Source organism: Oncorhynchus gorbuscha, linkage group LG24 (assembly GCF_021184085.1).
Source record: "Oncorhynchus gorbuscha isolate QuinsamMale2020 ecotype Even-year linkage group LG24, OgorEven_v1.0, whole genome shotgun sequence".
NCBI lineage: Eukaryota > Metazoa > Chordata > Actinopteri > Salmoniformes > Salmonidae > Oncorhynchus > Oncorhynchus gorbuscha.
In genome coordinates, this window is record NC_060196.1 from 12,986,163 (window position 1) to 12,997,947 (window position 11,785).

General features: G+C 43.6%; 1 protein-coding gene across 1 annotated transcript; it reads right to left on the reverse strand.

The window, feature by feature from the left end:
• Positions 1 to 2,384: 2,384 nt before the first annotated feature.
• On the reverse strand, positions 2,385 to 4,909 carry LOC124012915 (E3 ubiquitin-protein ligase TRIM21-like). The gene is made up of 2 exons (XM_046326971.1): positions 4,739 to 4,909; positions 2,385 to 4,466 (listed from the first exon to the last, which is right to left on the reverse strand). The coding sequence occupies exons 1-2, from the start codon at positions 4,824 to 4,826 to the stop codon at positions 2,833 to 2,835; spliced, it is 1,722 nt and encodes a 573-aa protein (XP_046182927.1). The 5' UTR covers positions 4,827 to 4,909; the 3' UTR covers positions 2,385 to 2,832.
• Positions 4,910 to 11,785: the final 6,876 nt, after the last annotated feature.

Sequence of the window (11,785 nt, forward strand, 5' to 3'; positions counted from 1 at the left end):
AAGCAGCTTGGTTTGAAGAAATCAACCGTGGGAGCAATTATTAGGAAATGGAAGACATACAATGGTCCTGTGTAGCTCAGTTGGTAGAGCATGGCGCTTGTAATGCCAGGGTAGTGGGTTCGATCCCCGGGACCACCCATATGTAGAATGTATGCACACATGACTGTAAGTCGCTTTGGATAAAAGCGTCTGCTAAATGGCATATATATATATATATACAAGACCACTGATAATCTCCCTTGATCTGGGGCTCCACGCAAGATCTCACCCCGTGGGGTCAAGTTTGCTAGAGAGCATTTGGATGATCCAGGAGAAGATTGGGAGAATGTCATATGGTCAGATGAAACCAAAATATAACTTTTTGGTAAAAACTCAACTTGTCGTGTTTGGAGGACAAAGAATGCCGAGTTGCATCCAAAGAACACCATACCTACTGTGAAGCATGGAGGTGGAAACATCATGCTTTGGGGCTGTTTTTCTGCAAAGGGAACAGGATGATCTGTGTAAAGGAAAGAATGAATGGGGCCATGTATTGTGAGATTTTGAGTGAAAACCTCCTTCCAACAGCAAGGGCATTGAAGATGAAACGTGGCTGGTTCTTTCAGCATGACAATGATCCCAAACACACCACCCGGGCAACGAAGGAGTGGCTTCGTAAGAAGCATTTCAAGGTCCTAGAGTGGCCTAGCCAGTCTCCAGATCTCAACCCCATAGAAAATCTTTGGAGGGAGTTGAAAGTCCGTGTTGCCCAGCAACAGCCCCAAAAACATCACTGCTCTAGAGGAGATCTGCATGGAGGAATGGGCCAAAATACCAGCAACAGTGTGTGAAAAAGATTTACAAAAATAGTTTGACCTCTGTCATTTCCAACAATGGGTATATAACAAAGTATTGAGATAAACTTTTGTTATTGACCAAATACTTATTTTCCACCATAATTTGCAAATAAATTCATAAAAATCCTACAATGTGATTTTCTGGATTTTCTTTTTTCATTTTGTCTGTCATAGTTGAAGTGTACCTATGATGAAAATTACAGGCCTCTCTTGTCTTTTTAAGTGGGAGAACATGCACAATTGGTGGCTGATTAAATACTTGTTTTGCCCCACTGTATATATCACGCTGGCAAGGCATATGAATTATCATGTTATACACCAAACAACACAATTATCATAATTGTTGTAATATGCCTTTTTTTCTAGCTTGGCTTCCCCAGTGATTTACCTACGCACAGCTACAGTGCACCACTCAACCAATAAACAAAGCATACTGACTTCGAGCACTTCAATATCATGGCATGCATTTTCAACAACAAAATAAACAGACTATGTCACTCTCAACAATCATAAAATACATCCCTTGCAACCTTGTAGGCTTACCCGTTATTGAAGGCTTGGCAATCTCTGAACGTTACAAAACTTTTAAGGTGTTTTGTAACAGATGTCTCTTTCTATTCACCAATTGGCCGCTGCACAGTTTGGATTGATTGATTTTATTTGTCAGTTTAAAAAAACACATAAACAAAGATTTTTTTAAATGAGCGGGATTGATCAATAAAGTCAGGGACTTATTTCCATAACTACATGCACATATATAATGAGATAGATACAGACATATTACAAAGATAGACAAAACATTTTCAACATCCAGACAAATATGAGGGGGGAGTTTAAGTGCAATTCTTATCAGCTTGTTTGGCTGGTAGCTCATTCTTTAGAAGTTTGGGGCTGCTGGTATTAGTGCATCTCTTTATGTCAGATGGCTACCGCGTCTGTTATACAGAAATAGATGTACCGAAGGAGGGTAATTCATAGATTTTCGATCCAAATATTTTGTATAAAGATGAGCATTATATTGTTAGATTATAGGGGAAACTCTGGTTGGCATGAAAGTCTTCCTCACCTCAAATTCAACTGTCGAAATCAGTTTAAAAAGCCCGGGCGCACTGCCATCACATCAAAGGCCTGCAGTAGCTAAAGCTTAATAATAGACAAACCATACCAAATTTCCCAAACATCTCAAAACTTTATTAGGGTAATATCAAAAGTAAGTCATTGTTTATAGAGAGAATACGTGTCACGCCTTGGTTAATATGTTTTGCGTTTTCGTTATATATTTTGGTCAGGCCAGGGTGTGACATGGGTTTATGTGTTGGGTTCGTATTGGGGTTTTATTAGCATTGGGATTGTGTATGATTAGGGGTGTGTCTAGTTAGGCTTGGCTGCCTGAGGCGGTTCTCAATTGGAGTCAGGTGATTCTCGTTGTCTCGGATTGGGAACCGTATTTAGGTAGCCTGAGTTCGCTTTGTATTTCGTGGGTGTTTGTTCCTGTCTCTGTGTTGTAGTCACCAGATAGGCTGTAATTAGTTTCACGTTCCGTTCTGTTGTTTTTGTATTTAGTTTCAGTTATTTTATGTACCGCGATTCTTTCATTAAAGTCATGAGTAACCTACACGCTGCATTTCGGTCCGACTCTCTTCTTTCAACAGACGAACGCCGTTACAATACGAGCAGAATGCTGGATGTAAACGAGGAAAGATTGCACTACCCCCCTTCCCCCCAAAAAGAAAACACACAACCATCCCCAAAGCAATAAAAAAGGTTGGACAACCCTCCCCTATTTTGGACCACCCGTCTCCTAGTAATATTCAATCTGTCCCTAACAGAGTAAAGAGGTTTCACTTTTCATTTGATGATGAGATTTCGGAGGACATCCATGGAAAATATAATCATGTGTCATGTCGACTGACTAAATATAGTCATTTCTAAATTGATATATTTAATGATTTATTAATGCAATTAATGAATGATCCATTCCCTTTCCGTTGTTTAATCAGTGTGTGTGATTGACAGGAGAGATGATGAGAGGCGCTGAGTTTTGACCATCATCATTATCAGAGGGGCCGAAGTATGGAAAGAGTTTCTCTGTAAAGGTGCAGCCAGTGAAAGATGAGATATGAGACCTGGCCTCCACATCATAAAAGGAGACCAGACCCTCCTCATAGTCCACAAACACCCCCACCTTCTGGGGCTTCTTTCTCAGGGAGAGGAGGACAGGGGGAAAGATCCAGCTCACGTACACATTTACGTCCCTTCGGGACACAGTCCAGAGTCCATCCTCAGGTCTCAGTATAATGATCCCCTTCCTTTCTATGGACTCTCTGACCACTCCTAAATTCCATCTAGCCTTCCCCTTAACAATCACCTCATAGTAAAATCTGCCTGTTGAGAAGCCATCCTTTCCAAGGACAAATCGATGACCGTAAAACCTTTTTGGATTGTCAGGACGATTATGTGGTGTGTCTCCAGTTCTCACTTGTTTTCCATCTTCAGACAGGATGAGTTTGTGATGTGCTGTATCAGGGTCCAGAGTCACATCCACTGCATACTGCTGAATCCTCTTCAGTTTGACTTCAGGAAGCTTCTCCATCTCTTTATTCAGTGTCTCTTCCAGCTGAGACACTACTCTCATCACAGTCCCCACACACAGATCACAGTGAACACTGATCTCAGACATGTTCTTGGTGGGTGGAGGTTTGTACACTAGTGATGGGAAGTTCTGGAGAAGTTGGAGGTGGTCCTCAGTCTGTGAGAGCTGCCTCAGATCAGTGCTTCTCCTCTTTAGCTCAGTGATTTCCTGCTCCAGTTCGTTAATGAACCCTTCAGCCTGCCTCTCTACTGCTTTCTGCCTCTCCTCAATCACCTCAACAAGCTCAGCTTGGCTTTTCTCAATGGAGCGCACCAGAGAAGTAAAGACTTGTACACTGTTTTCTATCTTTCTCTTTGCATCCTTCTTGCTGAGATCTACTGAGGTTGTGATCTGTTTAACATTCTTCTGTCGGTCCTGGATAATCAGCTGCACTTCCGCCTCAGTTTTCCCCAGCTGAGCCTTCCTCTCTCCACACTCTTCCTCTATAGAGACAGTGTCATGAGTCTTGTGGTCTGCCTCAGTGCAGAACTGACACACACATGTCTGGTCAGTCCTACAGAACAACTCCAGGAGTCTGTCATGCTTCTTACACATCCTGTCTTCCAGATTCTCCACAGGGTTGATCAGTTTGTGTCTCTTTAAGGGTGAGGCTATCTGATGAGGCTCCAGGTGAGTCTCACAGTAAGAGGTCAGACACACCAGGCAGGACTTCAAGGCCTTGCGCTTCATCCCAGTGCAGACGTCACAGGCAACATTTCCAGGTTTAGGAGGGGGCCCATGTCTACCCTTTTCTCTCCTCTTTTTAAAATTCTCTACAACCTCTCTGAAAGTTGTGTTGACACGAAGTGTAGGCCGTCTGGAGAATTTCTCCTGACACAGTGGACATTGGTACAGGTCCTTGCTATTCCAGTACGTTCTGATACAGGCCATGCAAAAGTTGTGTCCACATGAAGTGGTGACTGGCTCAGTGAACACATCCAGACATATAGAACATAGGAACTGCTCTTCAGATAGGAGACTGCTGGAGGAAGCCATATCTAGAGAGAGAAGGTGGAACTATAAATTATTTCCTGGAAAGAGTCAGCTCTCGATAGTTTTAGTGCCACTGTCAACATGGCATTTTGAAAATCTAACCAATGTTGATTAAAGTTGTTTAACCATACAACATACAGTATGAATCAGTAAATGTACAAAATAAAGTTAAACATAGGTACTGTAGTCAAAAACTGGAGAATAAAGGAATTCATTAGAATACAAGAATTCACACACTAGAATGCATCTTCACCTGCCCTTGTAAATCTGTGCTCACCTGTATCTGTGTGTGAAAGAGGTGGGCACTTTCTCCGATTTATCGGTACTGTCTTAGATTTTCCACAAGAGTGTGAGACTGTTTGCATTTGTGGGCAACTTACAGTACCTCTACACACTTCAGTAACACTTCAAGTGACGTTGCATGCACCTCCCCACCCAGTGCTGCTCTGTGCTCTGGAACAGAATTAACCCTTCACATGGCTGATCTCTCTTCATGCATGAAACATTCTTGATACAAAAGTGTGAATCAGAAATGCTAGACAAGGAATTACTGCAGATGTATTGAAGGTATTCTAAAATCAACAACTACAATAGAATTCTACAATAGACTAGTTGAGTCTTGTCGAATCCCTAAGCGTCATTTCCGGTCACAACTTGCAGACTTGTTTACGTGTGCGGCTGTGCGTTTTGTTGCCAACCTTACTTTGCTACCTGACAACTTTACGGTTTTTACTTTTGAATTACCGTTTATATTTTTATTTTTTCCTTCACTCAACTGTTTTTACTCCGGACATTGTTCGTCAAGACTTCCAACAGCCGAAGCTAAGTAGTCACATAACATGATGCCTTCTAATAGGCTCTATGCATTATACCGCCTCCAACGTTCTAATTTACTTCCGATCGCGTTGATGACTTCCGGAGTGAGTTCTGATATTGTTTTTAGCATTAGCTTACTAGCTATCGTCGATGCATCTCTGACTGAAATAGTTAGCAATGACTATGTTTAAATTACTGAACATTGTTCAGTGCCTCTGTGTTCAGTTTATTCCAAATGTAATGGTATTGTGAGCTTCCATCGTTTCCCGGTCGACGTAGAGCTCAGAAAAAGGTGGTTGGTGGCAGTACGTCGTGACAACTTTACTGTCACCAAACACACAAAGGTGTGTAGTACACATTTCATCAAAAGTGACTTTGTTGAGGGAAAATTGGAGGGCGACAATACCTAAAAAGAGGTGTTGTTCCTACTGTCTTCGCGGTGAACTGGCACATTAAAAAGAGACCTGATGTTTGGGAAAGAAGACTGAAACCTCCTGCTCCAACGGAGGGGGATGAAGAACCAGGTGCGCTGCCTATGGACTGTGCCGTCTCTGATCCGGTCCAGACCCATGATTACTGTGCAGTCCCTGAACCCGCAGCCCTGGACATGGCCCTGGCCCTAATGGCCAGGGCCATTTTTGCCCGCTTTGAGGACAATACAGTGCCACTGACACGGCCTGCAACGGAAACATGCGGTCTCTCCTTCACTGCAGCTGAGGTGAGTAAGACATTTAAACGTGTTAACCCTCGCAAGGCTGCAGGCCCAGACGGCATCCCCAGCCGCGCCCTCAGAGCATGCGCAGACCAGCTGGCCGGTGTGTTTACGGACATATTCAATCAATCCCTATACCAGTCTGCTGTTCCCACATGCTTCAAGAGGGCCACCATTGTTCCTGTTCCCAAGAAAGCTAAGGTAACTGAGCTAAACGACTACCGCCCCGTAGCACTCACTTCCGTCATCATGAAGTGCTTTGAGAGACTAGTCAAGGACCATATCACCTCCACCCTACCTGACACCCTAGACCCACTCCAATTTGCTTACCGCCCAAATAGGTCCACAGACGATGCAATCTCAACCACACTGCACACTGCCCTAACCCACCTGGACAAGAGGAATACCTATGTGAGAATGCTGTTCATCGACTACAGCTCGGCATTCAACACCATAGTACCCTCCAAGCTCGTCATCAAGCTCGAGACCCTGGGTCTCGACCCCGCCCTGTGCAACTGGGTACTGGACTTCCTGACGGGCCGCCCCCAGGTGGTGAGGGTAGGCAACAACATCTCCTCCCCGCTGATCCTCAACACGGGGGCCCCACAAGGGTGCGTTCTGAGCCCTCTCCTGTACTCCCTGTTCACCCACGACTGCGTGGCCACGCACGCCTCCAACTCAATCATCAAGTTTGCGGACGACACAACAGTGGTAGGCTTGATTACCAACAACGACGAGACGGCCTACAGGGAGGAGGTGAGGGCCCTCGGAGTGTGGTGTCAGGAAAATAACCTCACACTCAACGTCAACAAAACTAAGGAGATGATTGTGGACTTCAGGAAACAGCAGAGGGAACACCCCCTATCCACATCGATGGAACAGTAGTGGAGAGGGTAGCTAGTTTTAAGTTCCTCGGCATACACATCACAGACAAACTGAATTGGTCCACTCACACTGACAGCGTCGTGAAGAAGGCGCAGCAGCGCCTATTCAACCTCAGGAGGCTGAAGAAATTCGGCTTGTCACCAAAAGCACTCAAACTTCTACAGATGCACAATCGAGAGCATCCTGGCGGGCTGTATCACCGCCTGGTACGGCAACTGCTCCGCCCTCAACCGTAAGGCTCTCCAGAGGGTAGTGAGGACTGCACAACGCATCACCGGGGGCAAACTACCTGCCCTCCAGGACACCTACACCACCCGTTGTTACAGGAAGGCCATAAAGATCATCAAGGACATCAACCACCCGAACCACTGCCTGTTCACCCCGCAATCATCCAGAAGGCGAGGTCAGTACAGGTGCATCAAAGCTGGGACCGAGAGACTGAAAAACAGCTTCTATCTCAAGGCCATCAGACTGTTAAACAGCCACCACTAACACTGAGTGGCTGCTGCCAACACACTGTCATTGACACTGATCCAACTCCAGCCACTTTAATAATGGGAATTGATGGGAAATGATGTAAATATATCACTAGCCACTTTAAACAATGCTACCTTATATAATGTTACTTACCCTACATTATTCATCTCATATGCATATGTATATACTGTACTCTACATCATCGACTGCATCCTTATGTAACACATGTATCACTAGCCACTTTAACTATGCCACTTTGTTTACTTTGTCTACACACTCATCTCATATGTATATACTGTACTCGATACCATCTACTGTATGCTGCTCTGTACCATCACTCATTCATATATCCTTATGTACATGTTCCTTATCCCCTTACACTGTGTATAAGACAGTAGTTTTGGAATTGTTAGTTAGATTACTTGTTGGTTATCACTGCATTGTCGGAACTAGAAGCACAAGCATTTCGCTACACTCGCATTAACATCTGCTAACCATGTGTATGTGACAAATAAAATTTGATTTGATTTGATTTGATTTGATCCATGAGCACGTAAGAGAAATTGAGGAGCTTCGAGCCAAGCTGGAGAAACTGACCACCCAACGCGGCTTGCTGGATCTGACGATGATATACGTTTTTACACAAGGTACAGTAAGAATTTATTATCCAGCATTATTATTATTTACTATTAATTATTAGTATTATTATCCTAAAGTCCATCTTACCTTTAAGTACATGTTCATTGTTATTTGATACTGGGCTAGCATATCTTACCCAAAGTAGGCACATTGAATGTATATTGTCTTTACATTATTTTTCAGTTAACCCCCAAAAATGCTCCCAGGTCGTTGCTTCAAATAAGATTTGGTTCTTAGTCCACTTTCCAGGTTAAATAACAGAACATTGAAAACAAATTCACTGCTGTGATGATAGCTGCTGTGAATTACAGTACGGATTGCAGTAACAAGAAAACAGGCTACAATAGCAGGTAGGTCATGTCTAGTGCTAGGGCTTAGAGAAGATGGGCAATAACAGTAATGAGCCTTTTTGGTATTCAAATACTCCATCTTTAGATTTGCAAGCTATACCCACTTGATGACCTTCTGGCACTTGATTGAGCGGGCAGCAGAGACCAAGTTTATAAGAGTCACAAGCACCAATCCATCTGAAACAAGTGTTACTCGAAGAAAACCGGTAAGGGACAACTTCATTAAATACTTAAGAGTATATTATTTGATCTTACTGTAATTGTTAAATATAATTTAATTTTTTGTTAGGGACCGAATATAAGGACTATTGTACTAAAATGGGTTTCTTTACGTTCAGACACTGCCACCAATCGATGAGTTCTTCTTGTTTATGACTCATCTGTCGCTGGGTCTGAAGCAGAAGGATTTGGCCCATCGGTTCAGCATCCACCAATCGACAGTGAGCCGGATTATCATCTCTTGGGCCAACTTCCTCTACTGTCTGCTTGGATCAGCACGGATATGGATCCCAAGAAAACCATCAAAGCCCACCTACCAGTTCAAGGACTATCCAGACACCCAGGTAGTGATCGACTGCACTGAACTCCGCTGCCAAACACCATCTTCACTACTACTGCAGAGTGAAGTGTTTTCTTCCTTCAAGTCACTCTGTACCTTTAAGGGCATGTTGGGAATGTCACCACATGGAGCTGTCGCTTTTGTGTCATCCTTGTGTGCTGGATCTGTGAGTGACAAGGAGATTTTCAAGCAGTCTGGAATTATTTCCTTACTCACACATCAACAACTGATGGGTAACGATGGGTAACGATGCGTCGAGGGTGACTGTTGATGTGTGCAGAGGGTCCCTAGTTCGAGCACGGGTAGGGGCGAGGGGACGGACGAAAGCTATACTGTTACATTGGTGCCGTGACCCGGATCACTGGTTGCTGCGGAAAAGGAGGAGGTCAAAAGGGGGGTGAGTGTAACCGATGTGAAATGGCTAGCTAGTTAGCGGTGGTGCGCACTAATAGCGTTTCAATCGGTGACGTCACTCGCTCTGAGACCTGAAGTAGTTGTTCCCCTTGCTCTGCAAGGGCCGTGGCTTTTGTGGAGCGATAGGTAACGATGCTTCGTGGGTGTCAGTTGTTGATGTGTGCAGAGGGTCCCTGGTTCGACTAGACTGACCGGAAATTGCCAAACCGATAGGAAGCGTATTACAAAAAACAACAACTAAGTTTTTGTCTTTTGAGCTTCTAGTCATGATATCTATGCAGCCTACTCAATCACTTTTTATAGCTACTGTTTACAGGCCTCCTGGGCCATATACAGCGTTCCTCACTGAGTTCCCTGAATTCCTATCGGACATTGTAGTCATAGCAGATAATATTCAAATTTTTGGTGACTTTAATATTCACATGGAAAAGTCCACAGACCCACTCCAAAAGGCTTTCGGAGCCATCATTGACTCAATGGGTTTTGTCCAACATGTCTCTGGACCTACTCACTGCCACAGTCATATTCTGGACCTAGTTTTGTCCCATGGAATAAATGTTGTGGATCTTAATTTTTTCCTCATAATCCTGGACTATCGGACCACCATTTTATTACGTTTGCAATCGCAACAAATAATCTGCTCAGATCCCAACCAAGGAGTATCAAAAGTCGTGCTATAAGTTAGAGGTCGACCGATTAATCGTCAGTGGCCGATTTAATTAGGGCCGGAAATCGGAAATCGGTATTTTTGGACACAGATTTGAACGATTTATTTTAATTTATTTAACTAGGCAAGTCAGTTAAGAACACATTCTTATTTTCAATGACAGCCTAGGAACTGTGGGTTAACTGCCTCGTTCAGGGGAAGAACGACAGATTTTCACCTTGTCAGCTCGAGTGATCAATCTTGCAACCTTACAGTTAACTAGTCCAACGCTATAACAACCTGCCTCTCGTTGCACTCCACAAGGAGACTGACTGCCTAGTTAACTACACATGGTTGATGATATTACTAGTTTATCTAGTGTGTCCTGCGTTGCATATAATCTGACTGAGCATACAAGTATCTGACTGAGCGGTGGTAGGCAGCAGCAGGCTCATAAGCATTCATTCAAACAGCACTTTCGTGCGTTTTGCCAGCAGCTCTTCAATGTGCATCAAGCATTGCACTGTTTATGACTTCAAGCCTATCAACTCCCGAGATGAGGCTGGTGTAACCGATGTGAAATGGTTAGCGGGGTGTGCGCTAATAGCGTTTCAAACGTCACTCACTCTGAGACTTGGAGTGGTTGTTCCCCTTGCTCTGCATGGGAGAGGGACGGAAGCTATACTGTTACACTGGCAATACTGGCAATACTAAAGTGCCTATAAGAACATCAATTAGTCAAAGGTTAATGAAATACAAATGGTATAGAGGAAAATAGTCCTATAATAACTACAACCTAAAACCAATACCCTAGATGCAGTTCCATCTAAAAACTAAAAACATCTGTCATAAGAAACTAGCTCCCTGGTATACAGAATACCAGAGCTCTGAAGCAAGCTTCAGAAAATTGGAACGGAATTGGCGCCACACAAAACTGGAAGTCTTCCGACTAGCTTGGAAAGACAGTACCGTGCAGCATCACTGCTGCTCGATCATCCTATTTTTCCAACTTAATTGAGGAAAATAAGAACAATCCAAAATGTATTTTTGATACTGTCGCAAAACTAACTAATAAGCAGCATTCCCCAAGAGAGGATGGCTTTCACTTCAGCAGTAATAAATTCATGAACTTCTTTGAGGAAAAGATCATGATCAATAGAAAGCAAATGACAGACTCCTCTTTAAATCTGTGTATTCCTCCAAAGCTCAGTAGTCCTGAGTCTGCGCAACTTTGCCAGGACCTAGGATCAAGGGCGACATTCAAGTGTTTTAGTACTATGTCTCTTGACACAATGATGAAAATAATCATGGTCTCTAAACCTTCAAGCTGCATACTGGACCATATTCCAACTAAACTACTGAAAGAGCTGCTTCCTGTGCTTGGCCCTCCTATGTTGAACATAATAAACGGCTCTCTATCCACCGATGTGTACCAAACTCACTAAAAGTGTCAGTAATAAAGCCTCTCTTGAAAAAGCCAAGCCTTGACCCATAAAATATAATAAACTATCGGCCTATATGGAATCTTCCATTCCTCTCAAACATTTTAGAAAAAGCTGTTGCGTAGCAACTCACTGCCTTCCTGAAGACAAACAATGTATACGAAATGCTTCATTCTGGGTTTAGACCCCATCCTAGCACTGAGACCGCACTTGTGAAGGTGGTAAATGACCTTTTAATGGCGTCAGACCGAGGCTCTGCATCTGTCCTCATGCTGCTCGACCTTAGTGCTGCTATTGATACCATCGATCACCACATTCATTTGGAGAGATTGGAAACCCAAATTGGTCTACACAGACATGTTCTGGCCTGGTTTAGATCTTATC